Source organism: Eubalaena glacialis, chromosome 1 (assembly GCF_028564815.1).
Source record: "Eubalaena glacialis isolate mEubGla1 chromosome 1, mEubGla1.1.hap2.+ XY, whole genome shotgun sequence".
NCBI classification, from domain to species: Eukaryota; Metazoa; Chordata; class Mammalia; order Artiodactyla; family Balaenidae; genus Eubalaena; species Eubalaena glacialis.
In genome coordinates this window covers 179158107-179174481 of record NC_083716.1, presented here as the reverse complement: position 1 = coordinate 179174481, position 16375 = coordinate 179158107, and the positions used below count along the sequence as shown (strand labels likewise).

General features: G+C 37.6%; 2 protein-coding genes across 5 annotated transcripts in view; one reads left to right on the top strand and one right to left on the bottom strand.

Moving 5' to 3' along the window:
* DYNC1I2 (dynein cytoplasmic 1 intermediate chain 2) overlaps positions 1-1437 on the bottom strand; it is a 51898-nt gene extending 50461 nt beyond the window's left edge. Inside the window, exon 1 of one of the 4 annotated variants that reach the window (XM_061184837.1) lies at positions 1301-1437. The gene's annotated coding sequence lies outside the window, so the exon portion shown is untranslated. Of the gene's footprint in view, positions 1-920; positions 1030-1054; positions 1202-1300 lie in introns of those variants that run through there. The other 3 variants (XM_061184828.1, XM_061184847.1, XM_061184856.1) reach the window with 3 other exon arrangements.
* Positions 1438-2184: 747 nt separating this feature from the next.
* Positions 2185-2725, top strand: LOC133098777 (thioredoxin). Its single transcript, XM_061201907.1, has one exon. It carries the CDS (start codon positions 2268-2270, stop codon positions 2583-2585), a length of 318 nt encoding a protein of 105 aa, XP_061057890.1. The 5' UTR covers positions 2185-2267; the 3' UTR covers positions 2586-2725.
* The last annotated feature ends 13650 nt before the right edge of the window (positions 2726-16375 follow it).

Genomic DNA, 16375 nt, shown 5'->3' with positions numbered 1-16375 from the left:
ATAATCATTTATAATCATCATTACATTGGTAAAAGCAGGACTCTTTAAAAATTAGTCTTTTAAGAAGAGAACTGTCTCGAGAGGCCATGTAGTTCAATGCTATCTAAAGAGAACATATAAACTCTACTTTTAAAATAACGGAAGCATATATATTACTACGACCTGAAAAAAATTATCAATATAAACAAATATATATAAGAAATAAATACCCAGAATTGAGCATAGTAACTAGCACCAGTAAGCTCTTTAATGTTCACATGCTCAAATTCAACACAATGTCTCTGGCTCTTAGAACAGAGGACACGGGTTGGCATTAAAAGCTAAGCTATATGACACAGATCAAATCTGCTATCAGAGTTTTGCATTCATCCCTAGAATTTTGATATAACAGGCGGTCACACAGAAAATTTCTATAAATTCTAAAACTACCATGTAATAGTAATACTAAGAAGAAGCAAAACACAAATATTACCATCAATAACTATTAAATATACTTTAAGTACGTTTTTAGTCAAAGCCCAACAACAAAGTCTGACCGGATAACTACATACAGCTGACAGGTCCGCTCAACCTCCTACAGGCCGGAGCCTCCATGACTGACACGTTCACTTTCTTAAAACTCCAAGGAAGAGAAAGTCTCAGGAATTTTGTGCTACAACCTCCGCGTTCGGGTACTTTCCAACACACACCAAGTAAAGGAAAACGCTGTCAACGCAAGTAATAGCGACTTTTATTTATAAAATGGAGCAAGGCGAAAAGGAGTCACTTCTCCCCTGGGGTCACGGCCAAGAGGGAGGAGTGCAGGATAGGTCCGCGGGAGGGGGCCTCGAACTAGCCTCGAGGCTCCTCGGGGCACCTCCGGAGGGTCCAGAAAGGAAGGGAGTGGACTCGTCTCCCCTGGCCTCCTTGAGTCACCGCACCTGGCTCTCCCCGCCTCTCCTTCCCGGAGCCCGGCCCGGGCGGCGCTGTCAGCAGGAACTGCCAAGCCGCCCTTAGAGTCCCGACGTGAGACACAGCAGACAGAAGGGCCTAGAGGGAAGGACAGTCAACCCACCTGTCAGGTGGTGGGATGGGGAAGAGTCCGCCTACCAGCAACTTCCCAGTAACGTCCCTCTCCTTTGCCCCCAAAGGCAACAGTCACGGCCACTAGCTCCGCGGCTTCCCCAAGCACACAAAGAGGGATGGGCGGCGGCTGCTACGGCGAGAGCTGAGGGACAAATGGCTTCACCACAACGAGGTCGCTCCCAGAAAGAAAGGGAGGGGCCCTGCTGCGGGGAACTGTAGCCCCTCTGTGACTTACCTGTGTAAAGCAGAAGCCGAGAGATGAGACAAAGAATCCGCCCAGGGTCCCGAAGTGTTTCCGCTTTGCCAAAACCTGTAAGACTAAGCCTAATAGCCTGGGGCTGGGTAAGCAAACACCCACCTCGCCTTAAGGATTGACTCGACCAGGGAGAACTACAAGCCCCAGCTACAAGGAAAACCTGCGTACGGCGAGCAATGCACTCTGGGAGTTGTGGTCAACGGTAGTCGCAAAGTATGCTGGGACATGTAGTGTTCCCCAGTCTTTCGATTTCCCACTTTGAGGCCTTCGTTCAAGATTCCAAAGAGAAGCTTCCAGCAGTTCTCCTCAATGTAGTCTTGTCCGTTGGTCATTGCTCACAATGTTGTATGTGTTATATCTTAAGATCTTTGACTCAACATTGGCCGAATGTTTAAGACGTGTTATTTTCAAGTGGTGAACCTATGTATTACACTGAACATTTGGTGAACACTTTCTAGGATATTTATACCAGTATTAGAAAAAAAAAAACGCCTTATAGAGGTTTAAGCAAAATCTAGAATACAAAATCTAAATTTTGAAAATGTAGTGTAACCTCATTCTGTCAAAAAAATGTGAGAAATTGTCTTTAATTAGAAAAAGATTTGTAAATCTTTACTCAGTTTTCACTAGTGTTCGTGGTTGTAAACTTGCTTAGCTGGGGTGTTACAGTTATGAAAATTAGCAAGAAAACCTCTGATTCCTGTATTTCCTCCCAAATTACTTTAAATTTAAGTTCCTTTAAATATTCCATGTACACATGGAATATTTATTTGAGCCTGCAAATAAAATGATAACTGTTGCAATGAATCAATAAGAATATGTTAATCGGGCCCACCGTTGCTATAAAGGGAAAGCGGGCTGCGCGCTTTCCAAGCTTCGTGTGGCGCCTTGAATCCGCTTACGTATATTCCAGTGTAAGGTCGCTAGTTAGACCCCAGCAGCCAAGATGGTGAAGCAGATTGAGAGCAAGTATGCTTTTCAGGAAGCCTTGAACAGTGCAGGAGAGAAACTCGTAGTAGTCGACTTCTCAGCCACGTGGTGTGGGCCTTGCAAAATGATCAAGCCTTTCTTTCATTCTCTCTCTGAAAAGTATTCCAACGTAGTGTTCCTCGAAGTAGATGTGGATGACTGTCAGGATGTTGCTTCAGAGTGTGAAGTCAAATGCATGCCAACCTTCCAGTTTTTTAAAAAGGGACAGAAGGTGGGTGAATTTTCTGGAGCTAATAAGGAAAAACTTGAAGCCACCATTAATGAATTAATCTAATCATGTTTTCTGAAGACATGACCAGCCTTTGGTTGTTTAAAACTTGTAATTTTTTTTATTTACAAAAAGGAAAGATGATCAAGTATGAAGACTATATACCGAACTGCCATCTGATAAGTGACAATAAAATATTAACTGTACCCTTTTTAAAAAAAAAAAAAAAAAAAAGAATATGTTAATCAGCATAGCAAATAATTCCTCCGTGTTTTGTTGCAGTGTGGTAGGTAGCATTTGGGTTTTATCTCAAAGAATTTTTTAAAAGAAAGCATTTCATACTATTGGAATCTAAACCAAGCAAGAAGGTTTCCACAGTTTTAGATTTTTTTAATATACAAAGAAAGCAAAAGTTATTGGAATATGAATTTACCAGAAATGTGTGGATTGATACACATTTTTAAAATTTTTATTTAAAGAATTTAAAGCATTATTCGGCAAGAATTAAAGCTGACACCAAAGCAATGTCTTTCTTATATTCTAGAAGGGCATTGCCCAAGTCTAGGAGTAATCCTAGGATTCAAAATCTAAGTCCTTGGGCCTGTGTCTAGTCTTTTCCTTGTCTTGCTCTGCCTATATACAAGATAAATATCTCAGAAATAAATTTGAGAAAGGAAATCCTTCAATTCCAAGACTTTCCCCCATAACCTAAAATTTCAAAGAGCTTTATAACTATACTCCCTTTTTGTTTTCTTTCTTTTCTCCTAATATTAGGTTTTCATTTATTAATTTGAAGAATTGTTATTGATTACCTACTGTGTGCCAGGAACGGTAAGAGCTAAAATGCATATCTCTGTTCTCAAGGGGGAAGGACAGTCGGGACACTCAGTTCAACTAAGTATTATGATGGGATTAAGTAGGGAAGTGATGGGAAAACTCTGAAAAATAAAATTTTCAGGAGGAGGTGATTCCAGAGCTAAGTCTTTGATTCTGGAAGGTTAAGTAGAAGTTGGCCAAGCAAAGTAGATGCATAAGGTTGCCTTAGGAAGAGGAAAGAATATGGCCAATGTACAGAGGAGGTATGAGATCAGGGACTACTGGAGAATCTGGAAATAATTCAGAATGGCTGTAGGCTAAGACAAAAACTGGGGAAATGAAGCAGAAGGCAGGGGTGAAGTCACATATTCCAGTTTAGATTTAGTCCTGAAGATGATGTGAATCCACTGATAGATTTTAAGTAGGAGAATGGTATGATAAGTTTAGCATATTAGACAACTGACCTTTTGAAGTGTCTGAGAAAAGGCTGGTGTGCTGGTATTTTCTATTTGGCTCTCGGACTCATTTCCTGCCCTTCTCTGCCAAGCTCATGCATCTGGGTGTTGACCTCATCTTCTTTGAAGTTGGGTTTAATGAAAGTGAGGCTTAGGTAAGGTTATCAGAAGGCAGATGGAAAGTGAAATTGGCACCTCTTCCCCACTCCTTCTCTCCTTTGATGTTATATCTCTAGCAGTAGCTTCATCCCTCCATGACTACAACTCCTGCCAGGTGGCCCCTCCTCTATGGCTCTGCCTTTCACTGGGCTCTGGAAACTTTATCTTCTCTCATTGTCTCTTTATCTTCTCCTCTGTCTCTAAGTGTTTCATCAGCTCTTATTTGCTCCCTTACCTCTGCTAGCCCCTTTGCAACTGATCCTTTCATTAAAAGACCTTCATTTGAACTATTTGAGTGAACTCTGTTTCTTGCTGAGACCCTTATTGATCCTGCTTGAATGGAAGGATGGGATATGGAGAGAACAGGCAGAGTAGAGACTAGAAGCAGGGAATGCAGTTGGAAGGCTTTTGGATGGAACCAGAAATTACATGTGTATGAGCCAATGCATTAGCAGTGGGGATTAAGCAAAATAGATTAAAGAAATATTAACATTGTGTAAGACTTTTACAGCAATAAAGCAGACTAGTACCCCAACTGACCTTCCCACTGAAAACAACTAAAAATGAGGATAAAACACCTTCCTTCTTGATTCAAGAAGCTGGCAAGACAATAAAGAATACTTAGGATAAAAGAAGGTAGGAACCTTGAGGGCATTTACCTAACCTCCTGAATTTTCACAGCCCTGTAGGGGTCAGATCACAAAAGACAAAGCCCAAGGCCTACTCTCGACTGGGATTTTAAAAAGAAACCTCCAAGAACATGGTATATCTCTCCATCTATTTGTATCATCTTTAATTTCTTTCATCAGTGTCTTATAATTTTCTGCATACAGGTCTTTTGTCTCCTTAGGTAGGTTTATTCCTAGATATTTTATTCTTTTTGTTGCAATGGTAAACGGGAGTGTTTTCTTAATTTCACTTTCAGATTTTTCATCATTAGTGTATAGGAATGCAAGAGATGGAGAGATATACCATGTTCTTGGATTGGAAGAATCAACACTGTGAAAATGACTATACTACCCAAAGCAATCTACAGATTCAATGGAATCCCTATCAAACTACCACAGACATTTTTCACAGAACTAGAACAAAAAATTTCACAATTTGTATGGAAACACAAAAGACCCCGAATAGCCAAAGCAATCTTGAGAACAAAAAATGGAGCTGGAGGAATCAGGCTCCCTGACTTCAGACTATATTACAAAGCTACAGTAATCAAGACAATATGGTACTGGCACAAAAACAGAAACATAGATCAATGGAACAGGATAGAAAGCCCAGAGATAAACCCACGCACATATGGTCACCTTATCTTTGATAAAGGAGGCAAGCATATACAGTGGAGAAAAGACAGCCTCTTCAATAAGTGGTGCTGGGAAAACTGGACAGGTACATTTAAAAGTATGAAATTAGAACACTCCCTGACACCATACACAAAAATAAACTCAAAATGGATTAAAGACCTAAGTGTAAGGCCAGACACTATCAAACTCTTAGAGGAAAACATAGGCAGAACACTCTATGACATAAATCACAGCAAGATCCTTTTTCACCCACCTCCTAGAGAAATGGAAATAAAAACAAAAATAAACAAATGGGACCTAATGAAACTTAAAAGCTTTTTCACAGCAAAGGAAACCATAAACAAGACCAAAAGACAACCCTCAGAATGGGAGAAAATATTTGCAAATGAAGCAACTGACAAAGGATTAATCTCCAAGATTTACAAGCAGCTCATGCAGCTCAATAACAAAAAAACAAACAACCCAATCCAAAAATGGGCAGAAGACCTAAACAGACATTTCGCCAAAGAAGATATACAGATTGCCAACAGACACATGAAAGAATGCTCAACATCATTAATCATTAGAGAAATGCAAATCAAAACTACAATGAGATATCATCTCACACCGGTCAGAATGGCCATCATCAAAAAATCTAGAAACAATAAATGCTGGAGAGGGTGTGGAGAAAAGGGAACACTCTTGCACTGTTGGTGGGAATGTAAACTGATACAGCCACTATGGAGAACAGTATGGAGGTTCCTTAAAAAACTAAAAATAGAACTACCATATGACCCAGCAATCCCACTACTGGGCATATACCCTGAGAAAACCATAATTCAAAAAGAGTCATGTACCAAAATGTTCATTGCAGCTCTATTCACAATAGCCAGGACATGGAAGCAACCTAAGTGTCCATCATCAGATGAATGGATAAAGAAGATGTGGCACATATATACAATGGAATATTACTCAGCCATAAAAAGAAACGAAATGGAGGTATTTGTAGTGAGGTGGATGGAGTTAGAGTCTGTCATACAGAGTGAAGTAAGTCAGAAAGAGAAAAACAAATACAGTATGCTAACACATATATATGGAATCTAAGGGAAAAAAAAAAAAAAAGGTCATGAAGAACCTAGTGGCAAGACGGGAATAAAGACACAGACCTACTAGAGAATGGACTTGAGGATAAGGGGAAGGGGAGGGGTAAGATGTGACAGGGTGAGAGAGTGGCATGGACATATATACACTACCAAATGTAAAATAGATAGCTAGTGGGAAGCAGCCGCATAGCACAGGGAGATCAGCTCGGTGCTTTGTGACCACCTAGAGGGGTGGGATAGGGAGGGTGGGAGGGAGGGAGATGCAAGACGGAAGAGATATGGGAACATATGTATATGTATAACTGATTCACTTTGTTATAAAGCAGAAACTAACACACCATTGTAAAGCAATTATACTCCAATAAAGATGTTAAAAAAAAAAAAGAAACCTCCAAACACATCCTTGATATAAGAAATCCACTCTTACTCCTGAAGGACTGCCCAACAACTTTGCCACTGAGGGGGGTGGGAATAAAGAGGCAATTCTCTGAGAATGTGCAATCACAACTGGGCCTTCATGTGGATTTTCAGCCTCAAATGTCAGTACTTGGATGGTTCGTAAAAACACAGATGGAAAATTTTGTTTAAAGTTGTCCCAGACTTGTCATGTACTCAGGTGCCTAGAAGAAGCAAACGTGAATCTTTTTTGTAGGAATCCATCCTTATTCCAGGCTTTGGAGAATTCTACACAGACAAATTTTAAGAAATTTGAGCTCAAAAATCACAAAACACATGAAGAAAGAAGGCACCCAAAGCAAGAGCCAACCAACTAAAACAACAGATAGCAGAATAAGACCCACAAGGACTTCAGATATTGGAATTATCAGACACAGAATATAAAATAAGTAAGGTTAATATGTTGAAAAAAATTAAAGAAGAAACTTAAAATATGAGTAAAACAGAAGATTGTTAAAAGAACCAACTGGAACTTCTAGAAATCAATAATGTAATAACTGAAATTAAAAACTCAATAGATGAGTTAAACATAGCTAAAGAGAGCAGTACTGCCCTTACACAGCATTGGACACTATACTTTGGAGAATGTGCAGGCCTTCATCCAGCCACAAAAAATCTGCACGGCTAAGGATATGGTAAGTCACACACAATCTATATGCCCCCTTCTGGATCATACTTCTGCTACCAGGGGCCCTGAAATTCCCAGTTCAGATGGCCCCAAGCCTGCTTCCAGTTCCTCATACAGACCTCTTCCTTAGGTCTCTCCCCCTGAGAGTAGACTGTGCCCTCAGGGGGTGGCCAGGAAATGGCTCTCATGGGACTATGGATGGAATTAGGATTTGTAAATTGGGTGTCTAAATGTGTACATTTGATGTCCCTTGCAGTGTGGAATGGAGCTGAGGAGAGAAGACAGGGGTTTGGGGTTGAGAGTTAGGAGTTAGCTCTCCCTATGCCACTATATTATAGGGCAGAGCTCTAGGTATCCAAGAATTTTAAATTCAAACTTGGTCTTTGTCAAGATCAGAGGATGGAATCTATTTTATTTAATACTTTATTAGCTTGATTGCTAACTTTTAAATATATTTATATGGTATGTTGCCTTCCATTTGTACTCTTTCCCAGGGTCCTAGAAATATTAGGAACAGGTCAAGAAGAGAAAATTTGTGTATTGGAAGATAGTACTAAAGAAACCATCCAGAATGCAATATGGAGAGAAAAAAAGATAGCATGTTAGAAAGATTTAGAATCATGGCGGATAGGAGAAGTAGGTCTAATAAGCATGTCATGAAGTTCTAGAAGGGAAGGGGAGAGAGAGTAGAGCAGAGGCAATTTCAGATGTAAAGACAATTTTCCACAACTGGTGAAAATCACCATTCCACAGATTCAAGAATTCCAATTAGTTGCAAACAGGATAAATGAAAAGAAATCCAGAACTTGACACAGCTGAATATAACTGTAAAAAACAAAAAGCAAAACAAAACAACAAAAAAATCAATCCTGAAAATAACCCAAATATCCACCAACTGGTGAATGGATAAAATTGTAATATATTCATACTGTGGAATACTACTCAGCAACAGAGAGGAATGAACTACTCATATACACAACGGCATGAGTGAATCTTGAAAACATCATGCTAAGTAAAAGGAGTCAGACATAAATGACTACTGATCGCATTTCTATGAAATTCTAAACAAGGCAGAATCCTAGACAATGACAAAAAGCAAATCAGGGGTTGCCTGGGCTGGGATGGAGAGAGTGACTAATTGCCAAGGAGGCAAAAGGAAACTTTTGGAGTCATGGAAGTGTTCCTGTGGCTTTGTAGTATGTTTTGAAATCAGGAAGTGTGAGACCTCCCACTTTGTTCTTTTTTGAGATTGTTTTGGCTATTTGGAGTCCCTTGAAATTCCATATGAATTTTAGGATGGATACTTTTATTCCCGCAAAAAAAGGACATTGGGGTTTTGGTAGGGATTGTATTGAATCTGTATATCGCTTTGGGGAGTATTGCCATTTTTTTTTTTAACTTTTAGACCTTTAGCCAGACTCATCAAGAAAAAGAGGGTGAGGGCTCAAATCAATAAAATTAGAAATGAAAAAGGAGAAGTTACAACGGACACCACAGAAATACAAAGAATCATAAGAGACTACTACAAGCAACTATATGCCAATAAAATGGACAACCTGGAAAAAATGGACAAATTCTCAGAGAGGTACAATCTCCCAAGACTGTACCAGGAAGAAATAGAAAATATGAACAGACCAACCACAAGTACTGAAATGGAAACTGTGATTTAAAAACTTCCAACAAACAAAAGTCCAGGACCAGATGGCTTCACAGGTGAATTCTATCAAACATTTAGAGAAGAGTTAACACCTATCCTTCTGAAACTACTCTTCCAAAAATATCACAGAGGAAGGAACACTCCCAAACTCATTCTATGAAGCCACCATCACCCTGATACCAAAATCAGACAAAGATACCACAAAAAAAGAAAATTACAGGCCAATATCACTGATGAACATAGACACAAAAATCCTCAACAAAATACTAGCAAACAGAATCCAACAACACATTAAAAGGATCATACACCATGATCAAGCGGGATTTATCCCAGGGATGCAAGGATTTTTCAATATATGCAAATCAATCAATGTGATACACCACATCAACAAACTGAAGAATAAAAAACCATATGATCATCTCAATAGATGCAGAAAAAGATTTTGACAAAATTCAACACCCATTTATGATAAAAACTCTCCAGAGAGTACTGCCAACTTAATACCAAGTCTTCCCATCTGTGACCACAGAGTATCTTTCCATTGATTTAGTCCTTCTTTAATCTCTTTGAGTAATTTTTTTTTCTTGGTTTTCAGTGTACAGGTCTTGCCCTCCTTGTTAAATTTTACCTAAGTATTTAATTCTTTTTTACGTTATTGTAAATGTATTGGTTTTTTAATTTCCTTTTTGGATTGTTCATTGCTAGTATATAAAAATACAACTGAGTTTTGTGTGTTCATCTTGTATCCTAAAACTTTGCTGGATTCGTTTATTTGCTCTAAGAGCTTTTTTGTAGATTCTTTAGGATTTTCTATATATACTATAAGATTATGGGCCTCCCTGGTGGCACAATGGTTAAGAATCCGCCTGCCAATGTAGGGGACACAGGTTCGAACCCTGGTCTGGGAAGATCCCACATGCCATGGAGCAACTAAGCCTGTGCACCACAACTACTGAGCCTGTGCTCTAGAGCCTGCGAGCCACAACTACTGAGCCCACGTGCCACAACTACTGAGCCCACGTGCCACAACTACTGAAGCCCGCACGCCTAGAGCCCGTGCTCCACAACAAGAGAAGCCACTGCAATGAGAAGCCCGTGCACCACAACGAAGAGTAGACCCTGCTCGCCACAACTAGAGAAAGCCCACACACAGCAACGAAGACCCAATGCAGCCAAAAATAAATAAATAAAATAAATAAATTTATTTTTTAAAAAAAGATTATGTCACCTGTGAATAGAGATAGTTTTACTTCTTCCTTTCCAGTTTAGATATAGTTTATTTCTTTTTCTTGCCTAATTTCTCTGGCTAGAACTTCCAGTACTATGTGGAATAAAAGTGATGAAAGAGAGCACCCTTGCCTTGTTCCATAAGGGGAAAAACTCAGTCTTGAAACTACTGCTTTTTTACAAGGTCAGAATATCTCCTCTTTTCACTGGAAGAGTAGCCAAAATTATTCTGTGGAGTCTGGTCTCTCTAAGACCATGGGAAACCTACTCACCCAGGGAACAATGTCAGCTCTGGGCTGGAGGAACTGAAGACTCCTGCGTGGGAAATACCTAGATATTGTTTGGAATTTCCATCCACTTAATAGGGAATAAAAAATATGTGAAACCCTTTAACTGGTTTCTATATCTTAGTGTCCTGAAATTTCTCTCTCATTGTGGTAAAAGAATCACTGGCCAAACAGGGATGCATATCTGTTTTTCAAATTCTAAAATCTGATTAAGAAAATAAAGGTATAGCCATAGAATGCAGTACCATGAAACCTTTAAAATTAGCATGGTAGTTCTCTACATGCTGATGGCAAATGACCTCGATCATAATTTATAATTGAAAAAAGTAAGGTACAGAATAATTTGCATAGAATTATTCCATTTCTGTAAAAAAGAAGAAACATATCTGTGTGTACTATTTTTGCAAGGATACACAAGGAGTAATAATGAATGTCTCTAGAGAAGAAGCTTAGAGGTCTTGGGATCTAGGATAAAACGAAGACTTTGTCCTGTGGCCCATTTGAATTTAAAAAAAACAAGTAAATGTGTAATAACAAAAAAATCCCCACACAAGTTTTTATTTCATTTCATTTTTTTTTATGTCTAAATAAAAAAATTTATTTAAAAATATAAAAATTCAGAGACCTAATAGAAAATGAACAAAGGTATGGACAGTTTACAGAGAAGGAATTACAATGGCTTTTAAACATGCAAAAAGATGCTCAACATCAACCATAATAAAATAAATGCAAATTAAAACTCCACTGAGATACAATTCCCACATTTCAGACTGTCAAATACTAAAAATTATAACAACACACTATATTGATGAGGGTGCAAGGAACTGATTACTTTTATCCACTGATGGTACAAAGTTAAACTGGAACAATCTCTATGAAAAACAATTCAGTAACATTTATTTAAATTTTAAATGGGTTTAACTTTTGACCCAACAATTCCATTTCTAGAAATTTATCCTGCAGTATAGTTCAACATGTACTCATAGAGCATGTTCAAGTATTTTCACTGTGGCATTTCTTAGAATAGCAAAGACAATAAATAACCAAAATCTCTAGCAATAGAAAACTGGTGAAATAAATTATGATATAGTCATATAACAAAATACAGTTTACCAGAAAAAGAATGAGTCAGATGTATGAGATGTACTGGAATGATCTTCAAAATATACTGATGAGTGATAGTTTGAAAGTACTGAAGAGTGTTTTTAGTATGCTCACATTTGTGTGAAAAGGGGAACTATATACTTAAAAATGTATATATGCTTTCAGGGCACAGAATAGTTATGGAATAAAACCCAAGAAACTATGAATAGTGGCTGCCACTGGGGATGGGATAATAGGAAAAATCAGATGCTGAGGTAGAATAAGAGTTAGTGTACATTATATAACTTTTTCTTCTGTTAGAATGTGTGCCTTTCTCTTTCAATAAGAAAAACTATTTATAAAGAAGGCAAAATAAAGGTGCATGCTTATCTCAAACGAAGAGTGAATATCTCAGAAAGTGTGAGATGATTTGATCATTTTCTTCTTTGTGCTCTTCTGCACTTGAAAAATTTTATAACATGAAAATGTGTTACTTCCATAATCAGAAAAATAAGTACTTTCAAGATATTCTTAGAAAGCATAAGAAAAAATTAGCTTTACCTGAGATAATTAGACAATGCCTAAAAGAAGATGCTGCACTTGTTCTGTCATTCATATACACACACCGCTCAAAATCTATTTCTTTTTTTTTTTTCCACACACACTGTATTTTATTTTTACAAGAGATAAATAGACTGACACCAAGCATTGTACATGGATGACCACAACAAAAGCAACAATGATTGCAATTACCAAACATGAAACACACTCATACTATGTCATAATATTGACATTCAGTCCAGTAATCCTCCCCTGCAACAGCTCCTTTACTTTGCAGTGAAAATTGATTTGTATATTCTTTGCCTCTGAGTTCTTGTGGGATTTTTTCTTTTTTTAAATTCAACCAGAAAGTCACAAAAATTATACTCATCCTCATCAGTTCACTCAGTCCCATGTAATTATTATTTTTTTTTCATCTTGATCTTTTGTTAGCACTTTTATGAGCTCATCAGTTTTTCATTAGAGTTCTGAAAATGCTTATTCATTCAGTTCAGCAGTACAGTCAGGTACCAGAAACCTGTACTTGTCAGAGTCTTTTCCATGAATTTCCTGAAGATGAAACCCTTTTATAGGAACATATTAACAAAAGCATCAGAGTACACCCAGAACTGTCTGTAAATGACAAAAGACTTAAAAATGACCACGGTTAAAGATTTGATGAAAGTTCATAATAATGCAGTTGACAAGAAAATTAGTCATTTCTGAGATATACATTTTAAAGTAATAACTAGGATTATGACTTATAACATTATACCAGAACATATAAGATTTTTAGAAATTTCATGTAATGTCTGAAACATTTATATTAACATATTTCCATACAAATAACCCAATGAAAGTTTAGTATTAGTTGTTTTGTTTGTTTGTTTATACTGCAGGTTCTTATTAGTCATCAATTTTATACACATCAGTGTATACATGTCAATCCCAATCGCCCAATTCAGCACACCACTATCCCCACCCCACCGCAGTTTTCCCCCCTTGGTGTCCATATGTCTGTTCTCTACATCTGTGTCTCAACTTCTACCCTGCAAACCGGCTCATCTGTACCATTTTTCTAGGTTCCACATACATGCGTTAATATACAATATTTGTTTTTCTCTTTCTGACTTACTTCACTCTGTATGACAGTCTCTAGATTCATCCATGTCTCAACAAATGACTCAATTTCGTTCCTTTTTATGGCTGAGTAATATTCCATTGTATATATGTACCACAACTTCTTTATCCATTCGTCTGTTGATGGGCATTTAGGTTGCTTCCATGACCTGGCTATTGTAAATAGTGCTGCAATGAACATTCGGGTGCATGTGTCTTTTTGAATCACGGTTTTCTCTGGGTATATGCCCAGTAGTGGGATTGCTGGGTCATATGGTAATTCTATTTTTAGTTTTTTAAGGAACCTCCATATTGTTCTCCATAGTGGCTGTATCAATTTACATTCCCACCAACAGTGCAAGAGGGTTCCCTTTTCTCCACACCCTCTCCAGCATTTGTTGTTTGTGGATTTTCTGATGATGCCCATTCTAATTGGTGTGAGGTGATACCTCATTGTAGTTTTGATTTGCATTTCTCTAATAATTAGTGATGTTGAGCATCTTTTCATGTGCTTCTTGGCCGTCTGTATGTCTTCTTTGGAGAAATGTCTATTTAGGTCTTCTGCCCATTTTTGGATTGGGGTGTTTGTTTCTTTAATATTGAGCTGAATGAGCTGTTTATATATTTTGGAGATTAATCCTTTGTCCGTTGATTCGTTTGCAAATATTTTCTCCCATTCTGAGGGTTGTCTTTTCGTCTTGTTTATGGTTTCCTTTGCTGTGCAAAAGCTTTGAAGTTTCATTAGGTCCCATTTGTTTATTTTTGTTTTTATTTCCTTTACTCTAGGAGGTGGATCAAAAAAGATCTTGCTGTGATTTATGTCAAAGAGTGTTCTTCCTATGTTTTCCTCTAAGAGTTTTATAGTGTCCAGTCTTACATTTAGGTCTCTAATCCATTTTGAGTTTATTTTTGTGTATGGTGTTAGGGAGTATTCTAATTTCATTCTTTTACATGTAGCTGTCCAGTTTTCCCAGCACCACTTATTGAAGAGACTGTCTTTTCTCCATCATATATCTTTGCCTCCTTTGTCATAGATTAGTTGACCATAGGTGCGTGGGTTTATCTCTGGGCTTTCTATCTTGTTCCATTGATCTATGTTTCTGTTTTTGTGCCAGTACCATATTGTCTTGATAACTGTAGCTTTGTAGTATAGTCTGAAGTCAGGGAGTCTGATTCCTCCAGCTCCGTTTTTTTCCCTCAAGACTGCTTTGGCTATTCGGGGTCTTTTGTGTCTCCATACAAATTTTAAGATGATTTTTTCTAGCTCCGTAAAAAATGCCATTGGTAATTTGATAGGGATTGCATTGAATCTGTAGATTGCTTTGGGTAGTATAGTCATTTTCACAATGTTGATTCTTCCAATCCAAGAACATGGTATATCTCTCCATCTGTTGGTATCATCTTTAATTTCTTTCATCAGTGTCTTATAGTTTTCTGCATACAGGTCTTTTGTCTCCCTAGGTAGGTTTATTCCTAGGTATTTTATTCTTTTTGTTGCAATGGTAAATGGGAGTGTTTCCATAATTTCTCTTTCAGATTTTTCATCATTAGTGTATAGGAATGCAAGAGATTTCTGTGCATTAACATTGTATCCTGCAACTTTACCATATTCATTAATTAGCTCTAGCAGTTTTCTGGTGGCAGTTTTAGGATTCTCTATGTATAGTATCATGTCATCTGCAAACAGTGACAGTTTTACTTCTTCTTTTCCAATTTGTATTCCTTTTATTTCTTTTTCTTCTCTGATTGCCGTGGCTAGGACTTCCAGAACTATGTTGAATAATAGTGGTGAGAGTGGACATCCTTGTCTCATTCCTGATCTTAGAGGAAATGCTTTCAGTTTTTCACCGTTGAGAATGATGTTTGCTGTGGGTTTGTCATATATGGCCTTTATTATGTTGAGGTAGGTTCCCTCTATGCCTACTTTCTGGAGAGTTTTTATCATAAATGGGTGTTGAATTTTGTCAAAAGCTTTTTCTGCATCTATTGAGATGATCATATGGTTTTTATTATTCAATTTGTTAATATGGTGTATCACATTGATTGATTTGCGTATATTGAAGAATCCTTGCATCCCTGGGATAAATCCCACTTGATCGTGGTGTATGATCCTTTTAATGTGTTGTTGGATTCTGTTTGCTAGTATTTTGTTGAGGATTTTTGTATCTATATTCATCAGTGATATTGGTCTGTAATTTTCTTTCTTTGTAGTGTCTTTGTCTGGTTTTGGTATCAGGGTGATGGTGGCCTCATAGAATGAGTTTGGGAGTGTTCCTTCCTCTGCAATTTTTTGGAAGAGTTTGAGAAGGATAGGTGTTAGCTCTTCTCTAAATGTTTGATAGAATTCACCTGTGAAGCCATCTGGTCCTGGACTTTTGTTTGTTGGAAGATTTTTAATCACAGTTTCAATTTCATTACTTGTGATTGGTCTGTTCATATTTTCTGCTTCTTCCTGGTTCAGTCTTGGAAGGTTATACCTTTCTAAGAATTTGTCCATTTCTTCCAGGTTGTCCATTTTATTGGCATAAAGTTGCTTGTAGTAGTCTCTTAGGATGCTTTGTATTTCTGCGGTGTCTGTTGTAACTTCTCCTTTTTCATTTCTGATTTTATTGATTTGAGTCCTCTCCCTCTTTTTCTTGATGAGTCTGGCTAATGGCTTATCAATTTTGTTTATCTTCTCAAAGAACCAGCTTTTAGTTTTATTGATCTTTGCTATTGTTTTCTTTGTTTCTATTTCATTTATTTCTGCTCTGATCTTTATGATTTCTTTCCTTCTGCTAACTTTGGGTTTTGTTTGTTCTTCTTTCTCTAGTTTCTTTAGGTGTAAGGTTAGATTGTTTACTTGAGATTTTTCTTGTTTCTTTAGGTAGGCTTGTATAGCTATAAACTTCCCTCTTAGAACTGCTTTTGCAGCATCCCATAGGTTTTGGGTTGTCGTGTTTTCATTGTCATTTGTCTCTAGGTATTTTTTGATTTCCTCTTTGATTTCTTCAGTAATCTCTTGGTTATTTAGTAACGTATTGTTTAGCCTCCATGTGTTTGT